This window comes from Prionailurus viverrinus, chromosome E1 (genome assembly GCF_022837055.1).
Source record: "Prionailurus viverrinus isolate Anna chromosome E1, UM_Priviv_1.0, whole genome shotgun sequence".
Lineage (NCBI taxonomy): Eukaryota > Metazoa > Chordata > Mammalia > Carnivora > Felidae > Prionailurus > Prionailurus viverrinus.
In genome coordinates, this window is record NC_062574.1 from 10386004 (window position 1) to 10397848 (window position 11845).

Here is an 11845-nt window from a genome sequence, read left to right on the forward strand (position 1 = left end):
GTTCTTGGCATAAGCTCTGCTCTTCAACAGGAGGGCAGATCCGCGCATCAGTGGGGCCTCACGGAGAAAGTCCCCAGCCTGCGGTTCCTCGGGTGGGACACCTCTACCTCGAAGGGGCCCTGACACCTGTGCGCATGGGCGGAGAGGCGAGGGGGACAAGAACGGGCCCATGCACTGGTGCGTGTGGGGGTTGCTGCGTGCACCCACACTCACCATGACTCGTAGCTCACCCTCTGCTGACCTTACATAACAGGGCAATTGGGACAATAGCCTCTGGCAATTGAATTTCGGAAATCTGGAAGAGGTGCATGCCAGGCTGAATCAATCAGGGCCCCCTTGCCCAGGGCAAACACAGAGGCTCCTTTTGAAGCTTGGATGTGCGCCCCACCCACGCCTTCACAGACGCATTCTTGCATTTCAGAACAGAAAAAAAATAAACAACCCAAGGCCTAATCCCCAAAGCTGGGGCTCATAGGAAGGAGAGGTCCGTTAGCTACAACCCCTATTTGAATACTGTTTTGTTCCTGTTACACAAACTTCCTGGGCAGGGACTCCCAGGCCACGTGGGCTGGAAGAAGGGTCCTTAAAAGTGTCCCCTCTAGGCTGCTCATTCCAGAAGCTCAAGGCGCTGGGAAAGGCTGTGTCAAAGGTAATCTTCTCCCCTCCCTTCCTCCCACCCCGTTCTTTTTTTTTTTTCCCCTAGGTGAGAACACCTAGTGTCTTTCGGCCTGGCCTCGCTTTGCTCGGCTGTTAAATGGACTCCTAACAGTTCCTTCTCCCCGGGGCGCTGCTGTGGAGTTTTTGTGAGGATCAAAGGGGAGGATTGAGGGGGAGCCATCCTCGGGGACGTCCGGGGGCAAAGTCGGCACAGGTGAGAAGGTGGCATGCGGAGACGTGCGAAGGCAGCTGGTCCCGGGAAAGGAGCTCCAGCTGCTCCCCGGTGTGCCAGGTGCAATGTTAGACGCCCTCCAGCTCCGTGAATCGCTAATAACTGAGAGGCAGCGCCATTAACGCTGTGCAGAGGGGGCTCCTTCCCAGAGACCACATGGTTCTGAGTGCTGGACCAAGTGCCCACCCCGTCTCACTCACCCACTCCGCCCTGGACCGCCCGGTCTTGGGGGCCGCTGGCCAGAGGCTGATGCTCTGGTTTGACCACCTGAGGCTGGGGAGGGAAGCAGGACCTTCCTGCGAGGCTGTGTGGCTGGGGTCGTGGTCAGCAGGAGCGCCCTGGAGGCCAACAGGGGCCCCTCCTCTCTGTAGAGAAGGCCTGGGGTGGGGCTCAGCACGGTGGAGAGGGGAGGCAGTGGGAGATCCCAGAAACCACCTGCTGGAATTCAAGCAGGATTACACACACACACACACACACACAGAGCTATTTCCACTTTGCCAAAAAAAATTATATATACCATATACACTACATATACCATATATGCATATATTTACATACATATATATGTATATATCAAACATATGCATATATAATATATATGGCATATATATATATATTTTTTTGCAAAGTAGAAATAGTCTTATGGTGGTTCTCTTCCTGTTATTAGCAGTTATGCAGTGTCTGAAAGAGGTGGGGTGTCTCCGGGAAGACGGAAAGGAATTGCTGAGGGAGAAGGGAGAAGGGAGGCTTTTCTCTGTGCCCCTTTTGTTATCTTTTATTTCTTCCACCACGAACATGTGTTACCTAGTCAAAAAGTTACAAAGCATTTTTTAAAAATGCAAGCTCATTGCAAAAGAAGTCAAACACCGCGGAAGATGGAAGCGAAGGTCACCGCTGATGTCACCCCCGTCTATGGTCGCCATGTTGGGAGCCACCCTTCTAGTCTTGCGTGTTCAAGAGCACACACACACACACATGCACACACACACACACACACACACGTGCATACCTAGTGTTCCTGCTGCCCTGCTCCCGGTTTTCTTTCTTATGCCTCGTGCCTGGGACACATCCGGCACAGACAGCCAGTGCCCTTATGAAGGTGCAGAAACATCTATTCTGCCTCCCTCCTAAATCCTGCACAACGGGCCATCACCCAGGTGCTGTATGGCTCATTTCAGTCGCTGATGGACCTTTCGGATGTTTCCAGTATTTCTCCGTTACATAAAGACTTGATGACCTTTCTCATTCAGGTTTAGGAACGCTGTCCTTTCCATAGGCTCCTGAATGTGGACCTACACTCTCAAAGGGAAATAACGTTTTAAAGGCTTTTGCTTAGATGCAGCCGAACGGCCCCCAGAAGAACCAGCCCAGTGTGCCAGGACCGTTTCTCGCCCTGGTAGCAGGGATCCCCTCCACACGTCCGTGTGCAACTCGGAGGCCCTGGGAGACGGGAGACTTCTGCTGGCGTGTGCCCTGTGTCTCACAGGTGTTGCGGGCACGCACTGGTTTAAAGGCCAAGGCTGGTTCCACCCGCAAGGCAGCTAATGCTTTTGCGAACAATCGCAGAGCCAGGAAGGTGGTGCTGGTATGCTGATGCTGGGCTTTCTTTAATCAGCTCGGGCGTGGAATCCCAACCCGGGCCAGCCAATCTAATCCGGAATGTGGCGTGGCTGGGTGTGCGGAGCTCTTGGAGTGTTTGCGGGGGGAGTGTCTCCGGCTCTGCAAGCGGGTAGCGGTGGGGGCGGGGCTTGAGAGATGCTAGGAAGGGCCTCCCCCACCTCTGCACTCCCCTCCCTCGCACACTGCCAGGATCTCACCGTGAGCAGTTAGGGTCGCATGCCATTGCTTCCTGGCCCTCCGTGCACATGCTTTGTGATCAGTTCAGGGGCCAGGGGGGCCAGACAGCTGGGCGAGGGAGCTGAGAAGGCAAAAGAATGCCGTTTCCCCAGCTCTCCTGGGGGATCGTTCTCTTCTTACAAAAGAAACGCGGCGGAGGAGCAATGAGGATGCTGCCTCTGCAGCCCCCAGGTCCTGGTGATGAGGGATGCGGCCGTCCTCCTCCCCGGCTCCAAGATGCTCTCTGTCCCCAGGCACCATGAGCAAAATCGGCGAAGTCGTGCAGCGGGCCAGGGCCGCCTTCAACTTGGGCAAGACGCGCCCGCTGCAGTTCCGGATCCAGCAGCTGGAGGCGCTGCGGCGCATGATCAAGGAGCACGAGAAGGACATCGCGGGCGCGCTGACAGCGGACCTCCACAGGGTGCGCCAGAGCGTGAGACCCCCCCCCCCCCCCCGTTTGTAGCCCTGTCCTGGGGACACGACACCCCGAACGTCGGGTCTCCTCATTCTCCCAGCCCTCAGCCCCACGCAGGGCCACCTGGGTTCCCCTAACCAGAGAGCATCCCAGCTTGGCGTCCCAGAGGGCCCTCCCTCCCCGTCCATCCCTCACCCTGAGCGAAATCAGACACCTCCAAATTCTCAACCCCTTCGCCTTGCTGCCCCCAAGTCGCCTGGCCCTGCCTCCACCCGTTCCATTTTTGCCTTGGAGGAGAGCAGAGCGACTCTCGAGCTCATGCCCCTCCTGTTTCACAGTCCTTTGCTGCTGTATTTTTTTTTAACTTTTTTTTCTTTAAGTTTATTTATATGTTTTGAGAGAGACAGAGAGAGCAAGCAGGGGAGGGGCAGAGAGAGAAAGGGACAGAAGATCCGAAGCGGGCTTTGTGGTGACAGCAGACAGCCGGATGCAGGGCTCGAACTCACAAACCCTGAGATCATGACTTAAGCCGAAATCAAGAGTCCCAGGCTTCACGGACTGAGCCACCCGGGCCCCCGCTGCTGTATTTTTCAAATCTCTGGTTCCTCATCTTAAAACAAAAGCTTCACGACTTCTGCGTTGCTTCTCGCAGCCAAAGTTCATGGAAGTGTTTTATTTTCCTGCTGTCTGCTCCTCCTTTCCCCTCACCCCTGCAGCATGGCTTCCTCCCCACCCACTCCAGGAGGATCCCTTGAAGGCTTGGCCTGCTCCCTCTCTCCCCTGCTGAGAGTTTCTCCTGGATTTTTTCCTCTCTTTGGCAGCCTTTAACCTGTACCCATTTCTTCAAGGTGGCCTTCTTAGGGCTCGTCCTGAGTTCAAGTCTCATTTTAATCTATAAGCATTCCTGGACCCTCCTCAGCTCACTTCCGCCCCCCCCCCCCCGCCCCCCGCCATTAATGACCTTCAAATCACCCAGGTCTGAGGTCCTTTTAGGCACCATGAATTTAGCATGTGCAAACTGCCCGGGCCCTCCACACTGTCAGAAAGGGGCCCTCGCAGACCCACTACCCCAGCGGCAAATCCTCAGCTCTGCCCGCAGCCCCACTGTGCCTTCGGTGGCCCGGACCCCTGGCCTGGGGAGCGCACAGTAAACAGCCCCATCACCCTGGCAGCTGAACATGCCAGGCTGTGTCCAACGTGCCCACCCAGCATGTGAAGTACTAAAAATGCTCCCATTTTCGAGATCTGGAGACTGAGGTTAGGACAGGGTGGGCAGCTCATTCAGGGTCACACGTCTAGGGCCCAGTGAGCCAGGACCACAGGCAGCCCCGGTGACTCCCTGAGCAGAGGCCTGGCTGCACGGCCCTGGATCTCTGACCGGGGAGCTCACACGGAGCCCCCCCACCTCGCCACCGCAGAATGAGTGGAACGCCTACTACGAGGAGGTGGTGTATGTCCTGGAAGAGATCGAACACGTGATCAAGAAGCTCCCCGAGTGGGCTGCGGACGAGCCCGTGGAGAAGACTCCGCAGACCCAGCAGGATGAGTGTTACATCCACTCGGAGCCCCTGGGCGTGGTCCTCATCATCGGCACCTGGAACTATCCCTTCACTGTCACGGTCCAGCCCATGGTGGGCGCCATCGCTGCAGGTACTCGGGCTCTGTCTCGGGAGGGCGTCAGGAGGGATCACTGTCCCAGCCCAGTGGAGCCAGAGATGGGGTGGAGCTGGGGCTCAGGGAGTGGTGTGATGGGTCTGAATTTCGGCCCACCCCTTTCTGCCGGCCGGCCATGTATGCGGAGCCGGGTGGCTCTCAGCTTAGATGCATCTGGGCTCACCAGTCCCACCAGCTGGGACCAGCTCCGCTCTCCCATCAGGGCCCAGGCCCTTCCCTCCCTTCTCTTCCCCCTCCTCCCGCATCTGAACTCCGCAGAGGGCGGATGGTGCAGCTTCTGTGGGTGCCTGCCCTCTGCTCTTCTGTCCATTCTGCCAAGGACACAGAGAACGGAGGGGCTCCCGGCGTGGTCACTGGGAGGGCAGGGCCCTGACTCTGCGTGCTCTGTAGGGAACGCAGTGGTCATCAAGCCCTCGGAGCTGAGTGAGAATATGGCGAACCTGCTGGCCACCGTCATCCCTCAGTACCTGGACAGGGTGAGGTGCTCCCCAGGTCTTTGGGGGTTGAGAAATAGTGAATTTTTGCAGCAAGGGGCTAAGCCTTGGGTTGGGGCCAATGACAGCCGGCCTCTCCCATTGAGGTGAATGGAGTCCCGGGGTCAGGAGAGGGGGTCTGTTTGGTGATGGCCGGGTGGGCAGGGCGAGGAGGAAGTGTTGTGGTCTTTTCTGAGCCCCACCTTCTCCTTGCACGGAAGGATCTGTACCCGGTGATCAATGGGGGCATCTCTGAGACCACAGAGGTCCTCAAGGAGAGATTTGACCACATCCTATACACCGGGAACACCGCTGTGGGCAAGATCATCATGATGGCCGCAGCCAAGCACCTGACCCCCATCACCCTGGAGCTAGGGGGCAAGAACCCTTGCTATGTGGACAAGGACTGTGATCTGGATGTCGCCTGCAGGTGAGTGGCCATTCTGGCTGCCCTCCAGCTCACGCAGACCACAGTTCTGCCATGAGGGACACAGACATCGTCCCTGCCCTCACGGTGTCTGCGGTCTTGGGTGGGAGCTGGGGGTGGGGGTGGGGTACCATACCCACAAAAGAGGTGCAAGGCAGTCTGGGAAGGCTTCCAGCAGGAAAGAGGTCGAGCCAGAATCCTTTCACATCCCACGTGCGTGGCCTTCCAGGGTGTGGGGACCCCGAGCAGAGATAACACCTGGCCATGCAGGGCTCAAGGGCATGAACAGAGAGGCACAAAGGTTGCCCACCCCAGACGTCTCCCAGAAACCCCCCACCAGTCACTGATGAGGTTAGCACGTGTGATGCCATCGGCCCCTGTTAACACGTCCAGGGACATGCATCTGCTCAGTCCAGTGTCTAGAAACCAGTGGGACGTTAGGGAGCCTCTGGCTTCTGGGTACCTGAGAGCTCTCCCCCAGTGCTCAGCCCCTCCTACCTTGACCCTGAGATAATGGAATAAGATGTTTGTCTGAGGGAGCCTCCCATGCCTCCCGGGATGCAATCTAATCTGGAATTTTCACAGACGCATCGCCTGGGGGAAATTCATGAACAGTGGCCAGACCTGTGTGGCCCCGGACTACATCCTCTGTGACCCCTCCATCCAGAACCAAATTGTGGAGAAGCTCAAAAAGTCCCTGAAAGTGAGTGTTGGTCCCTGGGGCTGAGTGAGAAGCTGCAAGGCAGTGAGGTGGGTCTAGACTTTAGAACACACTGGATTTTTTTTTTTTCCCCTGGTCATCAAAATAATCCACACTCACTGTAAATAATTTGGGAAAGGTTATAAAAGGGGGTGCCTGGGTGGCTCAGTCGGTTAAGCGTCCACCTTCGGCTCAGGTCACGATCTTGAGGTTCGTGGGTTCAAGGCCCGCGTCAGGCTCTGCGCTGACAGCTCGGAGCCTGGAGCCTGCTTGGGATTCTGTGTCTCCCTCTCCGTCTGCGCCTCCCACACTCACGTTCTGTGTGTCTCTCTCTGAAAAAGAAACATTAAAAGAAAGTTTTCAGAAAAGGTTATAAAGGAATAAGACGTAAAGAAACAAAAGCTCCAGCTAGAAACCCACCGCCTCGACAATCACTGCCACCTTCCTCGTACGTCCCACACTCTTCCTCTCCGTGAAGACACACATTCGATCTTCTGACAACGTCCACACAACTGTGCACAGATTTCTTTCAAATAATGCTGTCTCGCAGCTGTTCATACGCCGTGAAAGTTTGGAGCACTGCAGGTGTCATGACAGCTCAGCAGTCCTGGGCTAGGTGGTGCCCCTGGGTGCTCCCAGGCCAAGGTCGCCCCTCAGCCAATGGCCAGGATGAGGGTCCACGTCCTCACCTGAAACCTGTCACCTCTTGTCCGCAGGAGTTCTACGGGGAGGATGCCAAGAAGTCCCGTGACTACGGAAGGATCATTAACTCCCGGCACTTCCAGAGGGTGATGGGCCTGATGGAGGGTCAGAAAGTCGCCTACGGAGGCACTGGGGACGCGGCCACCCGATACATCGGTGTGTGTGCTCGCCCTTGGTGTGTGTGTGCGTGCCCGCTGCCAGGGTCCCCGCGGGTGGACAGCTATCCTTGAGGAGCAGACGCGATCCAGTGGGCCTGGCGAGGGAGGGGGTCGGGGGGATGCTCCAGGGGTCTCGGCAGGCAGGGACTGGGCACGACTCCCGGGAAGCCTATCCCCAGCCCAGAAGCCCTCTGCCCACCAGGCCCAGGCGGCATCAGCAGGGGGTCTGAACGGCAAGGCCCCAAGAGTAACGAGTGGCCAGCTGGAGGGGCCCCCCGGTGCCCAGGCTTGAAGGTCACCCGATGCGACCCCGCTCGGCCCCCAGCTTGTCGGAGACTGAAGGGCTCTGGCAGGGGCTCAGGTGGCCAGCGGGGCACAGTGCCCGCCCGCTCCAGATGTGGACCCTGGGTTTCCCCCACGTGTAGGTTAATCCACAGTTCTCTCCTTGGTCTGCTGTGATGGAGCCCAGGCAGGGGTGGGGGGGGGCTCACCCGCGCCCCACCCGAATCCTGTACAGGAATTGAAGGAAGAAGCTAGGTGCCTGGGCTTGCAGGGCGGGTGGGGGCCTCTGCACCCGCTGACCCTCGCTTGTTTCCCATCCCAGCCCCCACCATCCTCACAGACGTGGACCCCCAGTCCCAGGTGATGCAGGAGGAGATCTTTGGGCCCGTGATGCCCATTGTGTGTGTGCGCAGCCTGGAGGAGGCCATCCAGTTCATCAACCAACGGGAGAAGCCCCTGGCCCTCTATGTGTTCTCTCTAAATGACAAGGTAGGCCTGGGGTGCCCTCCTCCCAGGGTCCTGGGGGGGGGGGGTCCCAACACAGCACTCGCGTGAACAGGATCCAGGGGTCCACGGGCCAAGGTTCAAATCTCAGCGTCACTGCTTACCGCTGTGTGATCTTGGGCAAGTCACTTAACCTTTCGGAGCCTCTTTGTCCTCCGCTCTGAAACCAGTCCATCGACTTGACCCCCAAGGCTCTGGGATGTGCCCAGACAGAGTGGGGAGGGGCCTGGGGGGTCGGGGAAGGAGACTGAGGCGGGGGTGGGGCCGGCGGCTGTTGCAGGTGATTAAGAAGATGATTTCGGAGACCTCGAGCGGCGGCGTGACGGCCAACGACGTCGTTGTCCACAACTCTGTGCACTCCCTGCCTTACGGGGGTGTGGGTGAGTCTGGGGCTGAGCTCACTGCCTGCCTGCCCCCTCCAGGTGTCCCCCCTCCACAGCCCTGAGTTGGGAGTTCAGGAGGGACCAGAGCAGCCCTGGGCCTCAGACCCCCACTAACCTCTCCTGTGTGAGCCTCTGGCTCCGGCCGGCACATCCGTCAGCCATGTTCGACCTTGAGATCCTAGAGGGTCCTAACGGTCACCTGGTACACCAGTCCTGCTTCAGGGAGGCCCTGAGAGAGGGGACATGGCCCGGAGGTCCCACAGCTGAAACAACTCTTCTGAGCACCTTCTGTTGTCCCCAGCGTGGACGTGTCCCTTGGGGCATCCGCCAGGGATCGGCCACCCCCGGGAGGCTCAGAGAAAGGGCACGTGAGGCTTGTCGGCAGGGTCTGGGGGTCTCGGGCCACCGGGGGCTGAGCCAGCTCCTCCCCGCAGGGAACAGCGGCATGGGGTCCTACCACGGCAAGAAGAGCTTTGAGACCTTTTCCCACCGACGCTCTTGCCTGGTGCGGCCTCTGCTGAACGATGAGTCCCTCAAAGCCAGATACCCCCCAAGCCTGGCCAAGGTGAGAGGTGGGGGCGGAGGCTGTCGGGGAGACTCGGCTGCTGGGAGCCCCTGGGCCCGCGCAGGACACGGGCCTCACTGCCCCCTTGTGTCCTCTTCGCAGATGACCCGTCACTGAAGTGCTGCATGCACCTGGCTGGCCTCCCCGCGCCGCACCCCTGCCCCTCTGTCCAACCCTGGGAGAATTGCTCCCGGAGCCCCCCTCTTGCTCCCCTGAGGATCACTGCATGCCCCCACTCCCATCTGGGCCCCGGGCCTCACTTCCCCAAGTCCCCGCCCCCTCGCTGGACACGTAGAGACCAATAAAAGTTCCCCAGCCGGACCAAGGAGTGTGTGCGCCTGCTTCCTTTGCAGCCCCCGCATCCTCCCTGGTCCCGTGCCCCCGCCCCAGCCAGTTCTCATCCCGACTTGCACTGAAGGCCTCCCCAAAGTCCCGCGTTGGCCCCCAGAGCCCCGAGGCAGGAGCCACTGGTGTCCTGGAGCCATTTATCCTGCATCTCGACTTGGGGAGTGAGCTCCGTTTCTGGTGTATCCAGCGAAGGGGTGACCGAGGGGGCTGTCTTGATGGCAAGTGGCTCGGAAACTGGAGGCCAAAGTGCTCCTCTCACATTGGGTTTGGCACCCAGGGCAGGGGTCCCTCGGTGAGACCATGCAGGGGTCAACTCGAAACCCTTGGGTGATTTCCGAGCGCAGCTCCTGGGCAGAAGCCCCCTACACCCTCCCCCCCTCCCCACCCAGGACCCACAGTGCCTGACAGTTCTTGGTCAGGGACCGCCTGGGCCCAGGGGTCTGGCCTTGGAGGCCTGAAGAGCTGGGACAGGGTCCGGGGAGGATGGTCTGAAGCAAGAGCCAAGAATCAGCCCAACCTGGCCAGCAGGTGGACAGGGGTAGGTGGGGGAGAGACCTGCTGAAGCGAACCGGGTTCATGGCAGGCTGGCGCCCCCTCCTGGCGGCATGTCGCAATGACTGGGGCTGGCCCCTCTCTGGGGTGAAGGTGGTGGTGCTCACAGGAGCCTTGACTGTAAAAGCATGGCCGTCCTCCCGGCACCCCCCCCACCCCCACCCCCCCCCCACCTCCGGTGCCAGAACGTCCTCGCTCCCAATAAAGGCCAACCCTCCACTTGTCCCAGGGCCACCTGCCTCTCTCCACCTTGCCTGCTCCTGACCTTGACTCTCATCGTTATCCCCCTTGGAGCTCCCCTCCATCACTGGTCCCCCTTCTGTGCTGGATCATTCCCAGCCTCTGATATCTCACATCTTATTTCTCCCCCCGCCCCCAAACCCAAATACAACCTCAAATAAAAGCCCTTAAGCTGTTACCTGGGCTTCATCCCCTCCACTTGAGGGGAAGCGGAGGGGGACCAGGCAGAGGGTGAAGTTTTGTACTGCTTGGATGTTCACTGGGTGCACCATTTCCTTATTTTGCAAATATCCAAACAATTTACTCATGCAGCCCAAATCCTCCCCGGAACCTCTGCCCCTCTAATTAGTGCCTCCTTTCCCCACTCTCCTGCCCAAGAGAGACTCCTCCGGACAGTGGGTTATCTGCTCTCGGACAGCCCAATGCTTCCACGGAGCCAGCCAGGTGAGCCTCTGTCACCTCCGCTCCGCCGAAACTGCTCTCGTCTGGGCACCGCCAACCCCCAAGTGGGCAGACTCACCGTCCCACCTCCCAGCCAGCCTTCCCAGCCCCGCTGCCCGGTCACCCCTCCGTCCAACACCCCTCACCTCCGGGGTCCTGGGACTCCATGCCTCGACTCTCCTCCTACCCTCTTTCCAAATGAAAGTCTCCAGTTCTGGCTCTGAGCTCCTAATCCATATATCCAGCTGCCTACCTGACATAACGAACTTGGAGTCTTCTCCCCCCACCCCATGTTTATTTATTTATTTTGAGAGGCAGGAAGGGCAGAGAGAGAGGGAAGGAGGGAATCCCGAGCAGGCTCTGCGCTGTCACCACACAGCCCAACGCAGGGCTCTGTTCCAGGAACAGGGAGCTCATGATCCGAGCCGAAATCAAGGGTCGGCCACTTAACCGGCTGAGCCACCCAGGCGCCCCTGAACTTGGATTCTTAACACGAACGTATTGCTAGCAGGCCTAGGACAGAGCTCTTGATTTTCCTCTCTAAGCCAACGTGGCCTCATCCCTCAGAGGACAGCTCAAGCCTAAACCTGGGAGGCATGCTGACTCCCTGCTTTTCTTTAGGGCCAAGACCTCAGCAAGACCCCCCGGGGGGGGGGGGTGGGGGGTGGGGGAGGGTGCCTCCAGGTAGCGCCCAGGTAAGTCCTGCTCTGCCTTCTCACCATCACACTCCTGGTCTGGGTACTACAGAGAGCCTCCCGAGTGGTGTCCTTTCTTTTGGTCTTGCTCCCCTCTGGTTCATTCTTCCCTGGGCACCCAGAGGAGATTCCTAGACCAAAAATCAGACCATGCCACTGCCAGAGCAGATAATTAAAAATAAGAGGCTTCATCCCCTCCTGTCAAAAATAAAGGAACAGGTTTTTCTCCCTTCCGTTTGCTTACTTCCGAAAACTTGTCAGGGTATGTTCTTTCTCGGCCTCTTTGAAACCTGCATAAGTCTTTTTAAAAGCTAAGAAAGCCTCTAGCCAGCCTCATAAGCCGGGCGCTCTTCTTCCTTTCCCAAGGACCTGGGAGCGACCTTTTTGAAAGGGGAACAGCCAGCGAAACAGCGCCCCCTGTCTCCCAACGTAGGAGCCGCACTTTACCAGCACCTTGCTCCAAGTCGCAGAACTGCCTCCTGTCGTGAAGATAGACGTTTGTCCTCTGGATGAAGCCAATTAGTTAACACAGATAGTGTCCCCGAATACCAGCCGAAGTTA

General features: G+C 58.5%; 1 protein-coding gene across 2 annotated transcripts; it reads left to right on the forward strand.

Annotated features, from left to right (window-relative positions):
• The first annotated feature begins 582 nt into the window (after positions 1-582).
• On the forward strand, positions 583-9315 carry ALDH3A1 (aldehyde dehydrogenase 3 family member A1). 2 transcript variants are annotated; one of them, XM_047833068.1, is made up of 11 exons: positions 583-649; positions 2980-3146; positions 4559-4790; positions 5205-5290; positions 5509-5717; positions 6300-6417; positions 7131-7272; positions 7879-8045; positions 8341-8440; positions 8878-9008; positions 9111-9315. In XM_047833068.1, the coding sequence occupies exons 2-11, from the start codon at positions 2985-2987 to the stop codon at positions 9123-9125; spliced, it is 1362 nt and encodes a 453-aa protein (XP_047689024.1). In that variant the 5' UTR covers positions 583-649; positions 2980-2984; the 3' UTR covers positions 9126-9315. The 2 variants fall into 2 exon arrangements, with proteins under 2 accessions (XP_047689024.1, XP_047689025.1); XM_047833069.1 differs by lacking the exon at positions 583-649 and adding an exon at positions 2691-2707.
• The last annotated feature ends 2530 nt before the right edge of the window (positions 9316-11845 follow it).

What these genes read in the sequence shown, in the direction of transcription:
- ALDH3A1 (XM_047833068.1), top strand. Translation starts at nt 2,985, where the DNA reads ATGAGCAAAATCGGCGAAGTCGTGCAGCGGGCCAGGGCCGCCTTCAAC. An exon ending in GGTGGGCGCCATCGCTGCAG is followed by an intron (nt 4,791 to 5,204) that starts GTACTCGGGCTC and finishes CGTGCTCTGTAG; the next exon opens with GGAACGCAGTGGTCATCAAG. An exon ending in AGCTCAAAAAGTCCCTGAAA is followed by an intron (nt 6,418 to 7,130) that starts GTGAGTGTTGGT and finishes TCTTGTCCGCAG; the next exon opens with GAGTTCTACGGGGAGGATGC.